The 15,000-nt window shown below is 43.3% G+C and overlaps 1 protein-coding gene across 2 annotated transcripts in view; it reads left to right on the top strand.

The window, feature by feature from the left end:
• fstl4 (follistatin-like 4) overlaps positions 1–15,000 on the top strand; it is a 250,099-nt gene that overhangs the window by 198,999 nt on the left and 36,100 nt on the right. For both annotated transcript variants that reach the window (XM_077224803.1, XM_077224802.1), the window contains exon 7: positions 4,233–4,399. In XM_077224803.1, the coding sequence (XP_077080918.1) occupies positions 4,233–4,399 (167 nt within the window). The remainder of the gene's footprint in view (positions 1–4,232; positions 4,400–15,000) is intronic.

The following is a 15,000-nucleotide window of genomic DNA, read 5'->3' as shown; positions in this document are numbered from 1 at the left end:
ACACACACTGCTTATTACACACACTCTGCATATTACACACACTCTGCTTATTACACACTCTCTGCTTATTACACACACTCTGCTTATTACACACTCTCTGCTTATTACACACACACTCTGCTTATTACACACACTCTGCTTACTACACACACTCTGCTTATTACACACACTCTGCTTATTACACACACTCTGCATATTACACACACTCTGCTTATTACACACACTCTGCTTATTACACACACACTGCTTATTACACACACTCTCTGCTTATTACACACACTCTGCTTATTACACACACTCTGCTTATTACACACACTCTGCTTATTACACACACTCTGCTTATTACACACACTCTCTGCATATTACACACACTCTGCATATTACACACACTCTGCTTATTACACACACTCTGCTTATTACACACACACTCTGCATATTACACACACTCTGCTTATTACACACACTCTGCATATTACACACACTCTGCTTATTACACACAATCTGCTTATTACACACACACACACACACACACACACACACTCACACACACTGCTTATTACACACACACAGTGATGCACAGCTGCAGCCAAACATGCCAAATATTAAAAATAAAAGGATTACAATGTAAAAGATAAATATTGTGAACATAAAGATATGATGAATCCGGCTTGTCCTGTTGATGGTCTTGCTTTAACCTCACGCACACACACACATACACACACACACACACAAACACACACACACACACACACACACACATTCTATAATAGAATAGAGACAGAACACACCCATCACTCATTAAGAGAATAGAGACAAAACACACCCATTACGCTCGACCCTTTTAATCCATGCGCCGGGAGCGCCGACCATTTGTCCCGTCGTTAAACTAGCAAAAGTGGATTCGGACGTGCCCTAAGTGCCCTTGAGCCGTGCGCTTTAGACCATGAGCTTAGGCCGGTTAAATATGGCCCTTTATCTCACTGTAGAGCTGTTCATAGAAGCTGATCTTTCTTCTACTATAATGTGGTTTATAAAAACACTCAGGCTGTTTCCTCTCTGTCTTGTGCTCATCGCTCATCTAAAAAACAAACCCTGCAGGAAGCCTTCATTTAGGTGGGAAACGAGCAGCCTTGCCTTTGCATTAACACACAACTCCGATGGATCAATAGTTTGCAAATCCTGAGAAAGTCAATTACTTGTGTGGAGAAGCTATTTTGGGGCGGGAGGAACACAAAGAGTCATTGCAGAGATAATGTCATGTCAACCTTATCCAGCGGGAGTCATCCGTGTCTGTGTGTGTGTGTGTGTGTGTGTGTGTGTGTGTGTGTGTGTGTGTGTGTGTGTGTGTGTGTGTGTGTGTGTGTGTGTGTGTGTGTGTGTGTGTGTGTGTGTGTGTGTGTGTGTGTGTGACAGAGAGAGAGAGACTGTGGTAAACAATCTTAAACCAGGCGTCTTCTGCTGGGAAAAACTCAGCATGTTTCCTGGAAAATGAAAAGTTATTTTGTTGCTGGAGGCTACAAATGAGAAGTAAAGCGACAAGCATCTGCTGAATTATAAAAAGGAAACACTAGCTTTTGTATTTTTTGTAAAATGTGAAGCTGTTTTTTGGTTTATGGGGTTTGAGGGCTGAGAAGAACTTGTGCCCAGATGTCTTTGCTTTTGTAAAACTTCCTCTGACGACATGCTATTCTAACCCTTTGTTTAACCCTATGTTTAACCCTTTAACTCACTGTCCCTCTTTTTATTAATTTCCTTTTTTCCTATCACATATTTTAGTAATCATCATAAATTGGGTATCATTTGAAAGCTTACGAACCCGAATTCATCATGTGAAAAACGTTTTGAAAATGCATCATTACATCTCGCAATTCTGACTTTATTTCTCAGAATTGCGTGTTATAAAGTCACAATTGTGAGATATAAAGGCAGAATTGTGAGATATAAAGGCAGAATTGTGAGATATAAAGGCAGAATTGTGAGACATAAACATGCAATTCTGAGAAAAAAAGTCAGAATTGCAAGTGAGTTCATATCTCACAATTCTGACTTGATATCATGCAACTCAGAAAAGTCCGAATTGCGAGATGTAAACTCGCAATTGTGAGAGAAAAAAGTCTCTCTTTTTTATTTTTTATTCTGTGGCGGAATCAAGCTTTCAGTTAAAACAGCTCAAACACACAACTGTGACTAGCTTTAGCCTCGTTCATGAAACCGGCCATATGTTCTATAAATAGACAGGGATATTGTCTTCTAAAAACCCATCATTTTCATTTAGAACCATATATAAAAAAATGCACTTTAAATGCAGTCATTTCACAGTTTTCAGTGATGGAGAAGAGCATTCTAGTTATAGCTGAGCATATTATATTATATATTGAACATTGAAAGAGTCAGTGCAGTGGTCAGATCACACAGTGCATCACGATTGGTTGTTAGTGAAGCGAATACTGCATTAGCTTCAGTGGAGGACGTGACGTGTGCAAAGCGTGTTTGGGACGTTCCTCTCGCTCTCAGGTTTGACAGGCAGGTGTTCCCTCTAACCAGCGCAAATCAATGTGTTCAGCTCCACAAGGCTCGTCTTCACATCACCCAAATTACCGCTTCTCATTTGAAAGAATTAAACCCACCTGCAACTGTCAGGAAATCACTCAAAGTTTGTTCCAGAGAGCAGAATGTGTTTAGACTGCTGTCAGCACACCAACACCAATGTAGATGTGATATGACTGATCTGGGGTCGCAAGTTCCCGAAACCATCGTTCTAACGAACATTCGCGAACAGCGTCGCAGAGTTGTGTGTGTGAGCGACAGATCTCGAGCTGTGGTTAGAAGAGTTTCTTGTTTTCATGACATGTGACTCAATAAATCCTGATCTTGAGCAAAATAAGCAAGCGGACATTCAGTGCAATCTGTGTCTTTTATTTAGAATACATACAAATATCATTTACGTCTTTTAGTTTGTCAAGAGATTTAAAGTGTAGTTTTTTAAGAGTGCGCATGTGTGAACGAGCTCTAGTGTATAAGAACGAGACTATGATTGAATCTGGAAATAAAGCAAAATAACTGAGAAAAATGAGAAATAGTCCTCAGATGCATGTCTGTATGCATGTTCACTCCAGAACGCCAGACTGACCCGGGGTCAGACGGAGACATTTGCGTTGTCTGAGCCGTTCTTGTTTGCACACACAACTGTCTGTCAAATGTTTGTGGATTCAACTGCCTCATCTTTTAAAAATATCATCCACAAATCAATAGGAAAAACAAAGGAAAAAAAAAATATTGTCACCAAAATCCTTTTAAAGTGGCATTTCCTTTTTAAACAGCATACGTTTGAAGCTTAAATCATTCCTGTCTCTTTAACATCACCAAACTAGATTTAACAAATAATGACAGGTTCCTGAACACAACCACAGCCCGCAATTGGTCAACCAAACTGAAAGTCCCGCCCCCAAACTGACAGCATTGGTTGAGTCGTGATTAAACAAACCAATCAATAAGAGACACAGTGTTACACGTTGCAGGAAATTTACCAATGAATGCTTTACTAATAATCACTCTGAATATTAAAGTGAGACGAGAAAGTGTTTTAACAGCCAAATAAATATATGTAATTCAAAGGCAGATCGTGCAAGTTTTTGAGTTGTTAAACAATCAGAAATATGAATAAAATAATTAAATATAAAAAAGTGCCCCATAATGTAAATGCATAAGCTAACTCCACTACTGGACCAAATGTAAATTTGTATAAAAAATGTCTGTATCAAATGAATAAGTTTTTTTCTCAAATTATATTTATAGTTTGGTTCATACCTTAAATTTCAGTTGCAATAGTCAATGTTTAATTGTCTTGTCATTTCATATGCTTATGAAAATAAGCATAATATTTTCTGTAATGTATTAAAAAATAAACAGACTAAAATCTAAATAAAATCTAAAATCAAATAATAATACAATCAAATAATATGATATAATATAATATAAAATAATATAATATAATATAATATAATATAATATAATATAATATAATATAATATAATATAATATAATATAAATAATATAAAACAAATATGTGTCAAGCCAAAATACTATTTAAACAAAATTGTTACTTTTATTTAGTTTTTCTATGTGGAGTGTTGTTTGCTTTTAGACAAACTAATAAATGAATGACCAATTGAAGAACTAAAAAAAATCCCTTTTGTAATTGTGGATGGTAATGATGTTCTCGTATCTTGCAGAGGTGGTTCAGCTCAGTCTAGCGGATGAGAAGCGTCTGAGTGTCACAACAGTGACCGTCGGCCTGAGCGCTGTGCTGTCCTGTGCCATCCAGGGCACCCTGAGACCCCCCATCATCTGGAAGAGGAACGGCATCATCCTCAACTTCCTGGATCTAGAGGATATCAATGTGAGTACTTCCATATCAAACTGTTGAACATCACCATTATTCTCCAAGAATAAGTGCAGTTCATTAAGAACTCTCCAGTGACAACATGCCCCAATAGCGCTTTAAATGGGTCACATCACAATTGGAACATTCCCATAAATATCATATTATAGGTTATTTAAAGCTAAATTTAAAGAGTTAAAAGGTGATGGGCTAAATATGTAGAATGTAAACATTGTTTTGGTCATCAGTAAAGGTCCTTGCACACTGAAGGCCATTGCACATTGAGTCCGAAATTTTGGTGTGCGTTTTTTTCGGATGATTCGGTGGCTCTGAATTGTCAAAACACCATTCAAAAACCATTCAAACTGCTTGCTACGGATGCGAAAAACGCAGAAAATCGAACCTGATCCGATTTTTTTATGACAGACGAAAGTTTCGTAGACAGTGTGCAAGTGTGATTGACATAGCGTGAGGTCAAATTTTTTTTTTTAACGTGTGAAAAATTCGAATGCGAATTTCGGACTCAGTGTGCAATGGCCTTGAGTCCGAAATTTTCGTATGTGTTTTTTCGTATTTGTGATTCGGTCGCTCTGAATTGTCAAAACACCATTTAAACACCATTCAAACTGCTTGCTACGGATGCGAAAAACGCAGAAAATCTAACCCAATTCGAATTTTTTTATGACGGCCGAAAGTTTCGGATGCAGTGTTCAAGCGTGATTGCTATAACATGAGGTTGTATTTATTTTTTAACGTGCGAAAATTTCGGATGCGAATTTCGGACTCAGTGTGCAATGGCCTTAATGGTATAAAACAACATTTAAAAGCTGAGAGCTGACTACAGTACGTTTACATTTGCACCAATAATGTGATTATTTCCAGTAATCATAGTAAAGGCTTACTCTCAGTAAGATGTCACCATTCTGATTATTCGCTAAGAATTGTGGTTATTTTTCCTGCTCATATACACTAGTGCACAGCACAGATGCTGGACTCACATACAGGCGGTGTGTTACTGGTCAAGCTCTTCTAGCACACATCCTTTTGCTCTCCGGTATCCAGCCTCACTCATTTCTCTGGTGATGCACCTAAAAATGTCTACATTTCGATGTCTTTGACCATCAATATACCGAATTATATTCATGTCATGCAACGTTGTCAATATTGACTCAGTTTCTTCAGCACCCCTAAAATGCACTTATGCACTTTAGTCAAAGTGGAATAAATGCTATTAAAGTGTTTACATGACTTTTTGTTGTTATTAAAATCAGGTTAAGATTAATCGCAATATTACCTGTCAGATTTTGGGTAAGGCAAGAGTAAAGGACTCAAGATGCAACCAAACTAGCCCGAAGTGCCGGCATCCGAACACTGCGCTCCACACACAAAACCACTCTTGTGGACGGGAGAGCAAACTCGTGTCAGGGCTCTGTCACCAAACAAGAATGAACCAGATCCCTGATAATTACCTAAATCATATTATAATCGCATTATGAGAGTGCATGTAGTCATAAAGAAAATCCCCGTTCAGTTATAACCGTCTTTTGTTATACTGTATTGTTGACTCTTATCTAAATGTATGCTGAAATATAATGGTGTGGCAGACCAAATTCACAAAGATTATTCTAATTCAAGAGGTTCGACATGAATAGTTACTGCTAGAGAAATACACAAATATTTCCAGAAATATTTGTGTAATTGAACACGATGACATCTTTCCGGATCCCTTTGCATGAAATATTTACCTGATCCTTTCTGGAAACCCTTTATAATGTGTTATGCTTGATGTACAGTGCACTTGGTGCAACAGCATAACTCGATTATATGCGTCCTACGTGCAATGGCGTATTTTCACTGTATGTTGGATTAATGGGAATGTTGTGGTACTGAGAGCACCTTCTCAAGGTGAGAAACCATGCCGAGTTCCTTTCCTGATGTGAAATGATTTCATCCTCCTGTTAATTGGGCAGCTGCTGCATATCTGAAAATCACCCAGAGCACGAGGCTCAGTCGGGGGCCAGTTGCATTGATTTTCACCAATTAATCAGTATGTTAGAGAATTGAAGCTCATGCCAAAACAAATTACAAATGTTAATGTTAATTATCAGGACACATGCTCTGTATTCTGAAGCACATTTTCCGTTTGCAATTACTAAACACATTTGTGTTTCCTCCACTTTATTTTATCACAATGTAATTGTAAATAAGTTCTCAGGAGTCGTGCTGATTTGAAAGGACTGCAGGTTTTGAGAAGCAGACATGCTCGGGCTGGGAACGGGTAGTGTTTAATGAGCTGTGTCTCGCTTGTGTTTAGCTCACCTGCGTTCCTAACAGCATGGGGTTGTGTTTCTGCACTCGCTCATTACAATACTCTAATTGCATGTTAATTAAGTGTTTGCTGAACGTTGAAACACTGACCCAGTCAACGACGATGTGCGGGTCAACGAGAGCGAGCGCTGGTGAACTGCTGAATGAGAGTGAGAATCGCGACACTGCGGAAGACAATTGTGTTATTTCCGCTATACTGGGAAACTAAAGTGGTCAGTCAAACAGTCAAACCAAAAATTATCCAGACACCAAATATAATTTTTGATATAGTTTTGACACTATACTAAATTTATGTAAGTGAAGAGAGCAAAATAAAGTAAACTGTGACATATTATACTCAAAAATTCTTCATACAGTGACTACCAGTAAAATTTATACAAATTTGGGACCAAAAAATGATTCAGACACTTTGAGCTGATCATGTTTTGCGGAAGTGTTTTTTCTTTAGTTGCTAATGCACCTTTTTACACCACAGAATGAACAACATGAAGCATTGCTTGGTGATTGGTTGAGCTAAACTGGTATTATCTAATTGTGTAGTTAAATTTAACAGCTGACAGATATTAAACAATTTTCATGTGTGAGACAGTCTAACAGAAGGACGGACAAAACCAGTGAAATATCAACTGTGTTCTTGTCATATTGTATTACCATTTTCTAAACTATAGTGAATAAACTGTGATAATGTGAGAAATGTTGATGGGGTCTGAATACATTTTGATTTGACTGTAAATACGTGATTGTGTCTTGCACCTGATGTTGAAGCATCAGCATGTGTAACTGTGTTTTGATTGTGAGGTCTTGGGCATTGATTGGGTCTGATTCCTCGGACGGCTTCCCAGGGGAAAAGAAGAGTTTATTCTACATGATTCTCGCTGTTGAATGCTCTTTAAAAATGAGGCATTGGTGCCTGTGTATAGCTGTATAGTAGCTAGAGTTTTAGGGTGTGCGTACAGTATACTGTATGTACACCCTAAATGATCCAATTGGATAATTTACAGGTGCTTTCAGTATTTGTTGGTTTCTGGTAAACTGGTCAGTTTGGCAGGGCAGTTCATGCCGTTAATCATTGATTTCAGTCCAGCTGATTTCAGTAAACTTGTCAGATAAATACCTTAACCAAGTTCAGTATTTTGTTCTTCCCTAATATTTCAAAATGTTCCCCATTTTTTGATGGTTTAATCGAACTTGTAGGGTCATTAAAAAAAAAAAAATCCCTTCCAGACATCACTTTTGACCTCTATTGTAATTGGGAACTGGTGTGGATGGAGAAGAGCAGCGGGCCCAGGACTGAACCCTGTGGTACACCGCTGATACGGCATAGCGTGACGAGAGTGCCGCTTACGAGCTTTTATCCAGATACAGTAGGATGTAAAGCAGGAAAGTTTAGATGTGGGGATGGTGCTTCATTGGATGTAATGGGAATCTGGCACTGTGAAAGAGGTTTAACTCTTGCATTCTGATGCAGACATCTGTTGACCAATGAGAAGTTCACACAGGCGAGTTCAGTGCTACATTTTGATGTTGCATTTTTTTTTTACTGTTTATTAAAAGCATTCATTTGTATGTGTCTAAGGAAAATAGATTTTTAAGTAACACATTTTTTTCTTGTATTCCGTTATGTCCTGTGAAGGAGCAAAGCATCTGATCTTACGAAACTCTATTTGAAGGAAATAATCCTGAGCAGAATGAGATTTTTAAAATTTCAGGCAGATTTGCTTTATAACACTGAGAGAAAAAGGCATATTTGAATTTCTATGAATGTCTAATAAAAGTTTATGTAGACTGAACAACCCAGACAGCAACATAGTGTCATGGCGGGGAACAGAACACAGGAAGCAATAGCAAGTAACTCAATTTATTAATGACCAAAACAATGACACGGGCGTGGAATGGTAGCGCAGGGACTTCGATGGCCAGAAGTGATGACAGGAACCGTGAAGTGGTGAAACACAGAAGACGGAATCCACACAACCCAAACGATAATCCACAACGAAACGACAATCCACGAAGAACACGAACACCGGACGAGCGGGATGACAGGACTGGAACACCGACACAGGAGACATCAAACAACGATCTGACAAAGAGGACAAAAACCGGTGAGTATAAATAGGGTGAGGAAATGGACTGCAGCTGGTGGTGATATGATGATCAGCTGGAGCGGATCAGGTAATGACATCACACTCACGCCCACAACGCACGTGCATTCATACCACAACATAAACACGAGACGAGAAGGAACCAGAGAATAGTATACCGTGACAGTACCCCTCCTCCTAAGAACGCCTCCTGGCGTTCTCAGACTCCCTTACCTGTCGATTGTAATCATCGATAAGGGAGTGATCCAGGATGTCTCTAGCAGGTACCCAACTTCTCTCCTCCGGACCGTAACCTTCCCAGTCCACCAAGTACTGGAATCCGCGTCCCCTCCGCCTAGAGTCCAGAATACGGTTGACCGAATAAGTGGTTTCCCCATCTACGAGTCGCGGCGGGGGGGGAACCGGGACTGGCGGATTAATGTGCGAATGAAACACGGGCTTAATTTTGGATACGTGGAAGACGGGATGAATCCTCCTGTACGCCGGAGGTAAATTGAGGCGGACTGCCACCGGACTAATGATCTTGGTGACAGTGAACGGGCCAATGAATTTGGGAGCAAGCTTATTGGAGACGGAGCGGAGAGGAATGTTTCTGGTAGAAAGCCACACTTTTTGACCGACGATGTATACGGGAGGCCTTGACCGGTGGCGATCGGCCTTGGCCTTGGTGCGCGCCCCCACCTGGAGTAGAGTCTCACGGGCTCTAGTCCAGGTACGGTGACACCTCTGGACGAAGGCGTGAGCAGAGGGGACCGCGACCTCGGATTCCAGACTGGGAAAAATAGGTGGCTGGTAACCTAAACTACACTCAAACGGAGAAAGGCCCGTGGACGACACCGGTAACGTGTTGTGGGCGTACTCCACCATGGATAGTTGTTGGCTCCATGAGGAAGGATTCTTGGAGACCAAGCACCGCAACATCCTTTCCAGATCTTGGTTGGCTCTCTCAGTTTGGCCATTGCTCTGGGGATGGAACCCTGAGGACAGACTAACCGTCGCACCCAGTAATCTACAAAATTCTCGCCAAAATTTGGACACAAACTGGGGTCCCCTGTCGGAGACCACGTCCATCGGGAGGCCATGTAAACGAAAGACGTGATCTACGACAGTCAACGCTGTCTCCTTAGCTGAGGGTAATTTGGGTAAGGGGATAAAGTGAGCCGCCTTCGAGAACCGGTCCACCACGGTCAAAACGACTGTGTTACCCTGGGAGGGCGGGAGGGCGGTAATAAAATCTAGCGCGATGTGGGACCAGGGTCTCGAAGGGACTGGCAGCGGTTGGAGTAACCCATCTGGAGGTCGATTAGAAGTCTTACCAGTGGCACAAACTGAGCAAGCCAAGACAAAACTGTGAATGTCACGAGCCATAAGTGGCCACCAAAATCGTTGCTTAACCAAGAAACTGGTTCGGTTGACTCCTGGATGACAAGCCACGTTGGAGCAATGACCCCACTGAATGACGTCGGACCGTAATTCCTCCGGCACAAATAAACGATTCGGTGGGCAACCGGGCGGAGGCGTTACCCCTTCTAAGGCCGACTTGACCTTCGATTCGACCTCCCATGTGAGTGTGGAAACAAATAGGGTTTCGGGTAAAATGCACTCGGGAGTAGACGGGCGTTCGGAAGGCTCAAAAATACGAGATAATGAATCGGGTTTGATGTTTTTAGAACCCGGGCGGTACGAGAGAGTAAAATCAAAACGGCCGAAAAAAAGTGCCCACCGAGCCTGCCTGGAGTTCAATCTTTTAGCCGTTCTAATGTATTCTAGATTCTTATGATCAGTCCAGACGATAAAAGGTACCCCTGACCCTTCTAACCAGTGACGCCACTCCTCCAACGCTACTTTGACTGCCAACAACTCCCTGTTACCGATGTCGTAATTACGTTCGGCTGGGGACAAGCGATGAGATAAAAACGCGCAGGGATGCATCTTGTCGTCTGTAGAAGAGCGTTGGGATAGCACTGCACCTACCCCCACCTCTGACGCATCAACCTCCACCACGAACTGACGTGAAGAATCAGGGGCAATAAGGATGGGGGCTGAAACAAAGCGGCCTTTCAGTTTGGCAAACACAGCTTCCGCTGTGTCTGTCCACCTGAACGCCGTTCTGGGGGAGGTCAAGGCAGTCAGAGGTGCGGCTAGTTGGCTGAAGTTGCGAATAAAACGCCGGTAGAAATTGGCGAAGCCCAGAAACCTCTGTAGGGCCTTACGGGAATCTGGGCTTGGCCACTCGACCACAGCCTTAACCTTTTCAGGATCCATACGCACTCCTTCAGACGAAATGATGTGCCCTAGGAAAGGAACAGACTGTGCATGAAATTCGCATTTCTCCGCCTTGACAAAAAGCCCATTCTCTAGCAACCTCTGAAGCACTCGTCGGACGTGCTGCACATGTTCCTGGAGAGAAGATGAAAAAATCAATATGTCATCCAGGTAGACATAAATGAACTGATCTATCATATCTCGCAGCACATCATTGACGAGTGCCTGGAAGACCGCAGGGGAGTTGGACAGCCCGAACGGCATGACCAAGTATTCAAAGTGCCCCCTGGGGGTGTTAAACGCAGTCTTCCACTCATCCCCCTTCCTAATGCGAACCAAATGATATGCGTTACGTAAGTCCAATTTCGTGAAGACGGAAGCTCCCTGTAACCTCTCGAAAGCTGAAGACATCAACGGCAAAGGATAAGTATTCTTTACCGTGATGTTGTTCAACCCCCGGTAATCGATACAAGGTCGCAGAGAACCATCCTTCTTCCCCACAAAAAAGAACCCCGCCCCCGCTGGAGAAGAGGAAGGGCGAATGAACTTGGTTGCTAGAGAATCAGAAATATATTTCTCCATGGCCTCCCTCTCAGGAACAGACAGTGAGTATAACTTGCCCTTGGGCGGAGACTTACCTGGCAGTAAATCTATGGCACAGTCATAGGGACGATGCGGAGGGAGAGAAGCAGCACGAGACTTACTAAACACTTCCTTCAGGTCCAGGTACTCCCTGGGCACGCTAGACAAATCCCCTGCTTCCTCCTGAAACATAAAAACAGGCACAGACGAACAAGCAGACACAAGACAGGACTTATGACATTCCTTGCTCCACTCCAGCACAGTTCTTTGCTGCCAGTCTATACGGGGGTTGTGGTGGATGAGCCAGGGGTGTCCAAGAACGATGGGTGCGAGGGGTGAATCCAGTATGTAAAAAAAAATAGTCTCAGTGTGGTTGCCAGATGTGATGAGGGTAATATCTTCAGTCGTGAGTGAAATAGTGGGAAGTTCTTGACCATTAAGTGCGTGTACTGCAATCCTGTGAGTGAGGGGCTTGAGGGGAATCTGAAACTTGAGTGCAAATGATTTGTCCATAAAATTACCTTCAGCCCCGGAGTCCAAAAGTGCTCTACAGTCGTGCTGGTGGACTGACCATCTTAGTCTTACCGGGAGGAGGGTAGATGTGGATGAGGTCTTCTTGGCGGAGATCCCACCCGATAGTAGCCTCATACTTACTATCGGGCTTGACCTTTTACCGGGCAGTTGTATGCGAAATGTCCCGTACCCCCGCAGTAGAGGCAAAGGCCCTGGGACCTCCGCCTTTCCCTCTCCTCCCGGGAAAGCCGAGCTCGCCCCACCTGCATGGGTTCGTGATCGTAGACGGGACTGACCGCGTCCCTGCCGCTGGACCTAGGACCCTCGGCTCCTTCCGGTGTGCGGGTGAACGACCCTCTTCGCTCGACTCGTGAGAGTCGAGCGTCCACCCGCAGTGCCAGCTCGATTAGTCCATTTAAAGATGTGGGGAGGTCCAGGGCGTAGATCTCCCTCTGGACGCGGTCAGCCAACCCATGCAGGAACATGTCCCACTGCGCCTCCTCGTTCCATCGACATTCGGCCGCCAGGGTCCGGAACTCGATGGAAAAGTCCGCAACCGACCTCTCTCCCTGATGCAGGTCGGCCAACACCCTGGCGGCCTCTCTCCCCGCGACGGCGCGGTCGAAAACTCGTCTGATTTCGGAGGAGAGTGTCTGGAACGAGGCGCAGCATGGGTCTTGGTTCTCCCACACCGCCGTTCCCCATAGCGCCGCCTTTCCCGTCAGAAGGGTCAGGACGAACGCTACCTTGGCCTGTTCAGTCTGAAAAGTTCTTGGTTGTAGCGCAAAATGCATCGAGCATCGTGTCAGAAAGGCTCTACAGTACCTGGACTCCCCGGAATAAGCCTCCGGAACCGGTAGGCGGGGCTCAGACTGGTGGTGGAACTCTGGTGGTGTGGGGGGAACGGCTGGTGCGGGTGGCGCAGTGGGAGCTCGCATTTGTTGGATCTGCTGGGTAAGCTCGGACACCTGCGCCACCAAAGATTGTACCGCACGACCCGTGTCATTCAAATTTCTCTCTTGGGAATCCATCCTACGTATGCTGTGCCGAATGAAGTCCTCCAACGAAGACGATGGTGCACTCGCTGCTTCCATGGTTTGGTCAGATCGTTCTGTCATGGCGGGGAACAGAACACAGGAAGCAATAGCAAGTAACTCAATTTATTAATGACCAAAACAATGACACGGGCGTGGAATGGTAGCGCAGGGACTTCGATGGCCAGAAGTGATGACAGGAACCGTGAAGTGGTGAAACACAGAAGACGGAATCCACACAACCCAAACGATAATCCACAACGAAACGACAATCCACGAAGAACACGAACACCGGACGAGCGGGATGACAGGACTGGAACACCGACACAGGAGACATCAAACAACGATCTGACAAAGAGGACAAAAACCGGTGAGTATAAATAGGGTGAGGAAATGGACTGCAGCTGGTGGTGATATGATGATCAGCTGGAGCGGATCAGGTAATGACATCACACTCACGCCCACAACGCACGTGCATTCATACCACAACATAAACACGAGACGAGAAGGAACCAGAGAATAGTATACCGTGACACATAGTGTCGGCCCAGATCCAGGCCACATCTGGTACATGTGGATTCCACGCGTACCAGATCTGGGCCGGATCTGGGCTGGTTGCTGTTTGGGAAGTGTCCTGATATTAATCTGAAATTATAACGTTTTTAATGCCATATATTTAACAACTAGTTTCTGAAATACACACAGCATTACATTTGAAGCCGTGAAGATGTTTTTCAGGTGATGCTGTGTGACGTGAAACTCAGCGACCCAACACAACAGTGACCCAGGAGTAAATGAACTGCTGAGGGTTCAAACAGAAGAAGCTCTAAATTTTAGAAAAGCCAAGCCAGTGTCGTGACCTCAATCCTGCTGCAGTCTGTTGTGTGATCTGAAGCGAGGAGGAGCGTGCAAATGCATCTCAGCGGCTCCAGAAACATTTAGTAGAGGAAATTGCCAATAAAAAGCTTATCTAATGTTTTATTCGTTTAAACAGTATCAAACAGCTCCTTCAGTTCACACCTTTATCTCTTTAGAGATAAATTGGCACAGTTGTGTGAGGAACACTCATCTCTGATTCTAAATCTAATGGCAGCTAAATTTCCCAAGTGTTTTTGTGTTTTCCCATCATTTTAATTAGGGTTTTTTTAACTGTAGTTTTGGTGCTGTTATTTCGGTTAAACCCCATCACAAGACATTATCTGACAATTGATTTAAAATTTGAATGACAAACTCTTAATTACATTTCATCAGAAAGTGGCAGGCAACACAGTGATGAAAACCACTCCTTATGCAGCATAATATCGGCCTTACAGCAGAGGTGAAGTATTATCAGTCACATAATCTATATTTAATAAAAAAAGTAATTAGTTTTTGTCGTTTCCACAGCATCAGTGTCCTTGGACGAGAGTCACTTCTGCCCTGTTCATCCTAAAACTTCAGCACTTGGAGGCAAAGTAGTGTTTATCCAGGACCTGATCATCCATCTTGTTGGATTAGTGACGACCTCCTAAACAAACAAATCGCAGTTTTGTTCCCTGTACGGCAGCCGAGGCCTTTTCAGTGCGCCCTATAAAGCTTGCAGGTGTGTTAGGGTTTAAGAGCGAGATTTCGTGTCCTTAAATCATTTACCCTCCGCAAACTCATATAACTACAAAACAGTTTAATGTTTTAATCCCCCTTGAGTCGGCCCAAAACCCCAGATGAGGGGACGCATCCTCACAAAACCACAACAGGCTTCATTAATCACGCTAATGCTGGCTATATTTTTAACCCTTACCATTTATCAGCCTGAGAG

This window comes from Siphateles boraxobius, unplaced genomic scaffold (genome assembly GCF_051911475.1).
Source record: "Siphateles boraxobius isolate OS27281-9 unplaced genomic scaffold, OSU_SipBor_1 92, whole genome shotgun sequence".
Taxonomy (NCBI): Eukaryota; Metazoa; Chordata; class Actinopteri; order Cypriniformes; family Leuciscidae; genus Siphateles; species Siphateles boraxobius.
The sequence above is the reverse complement of the archived record's forward strand: the minus strand, read 5'-3'. Positions and strand labels throughout refer to the sequence as shown.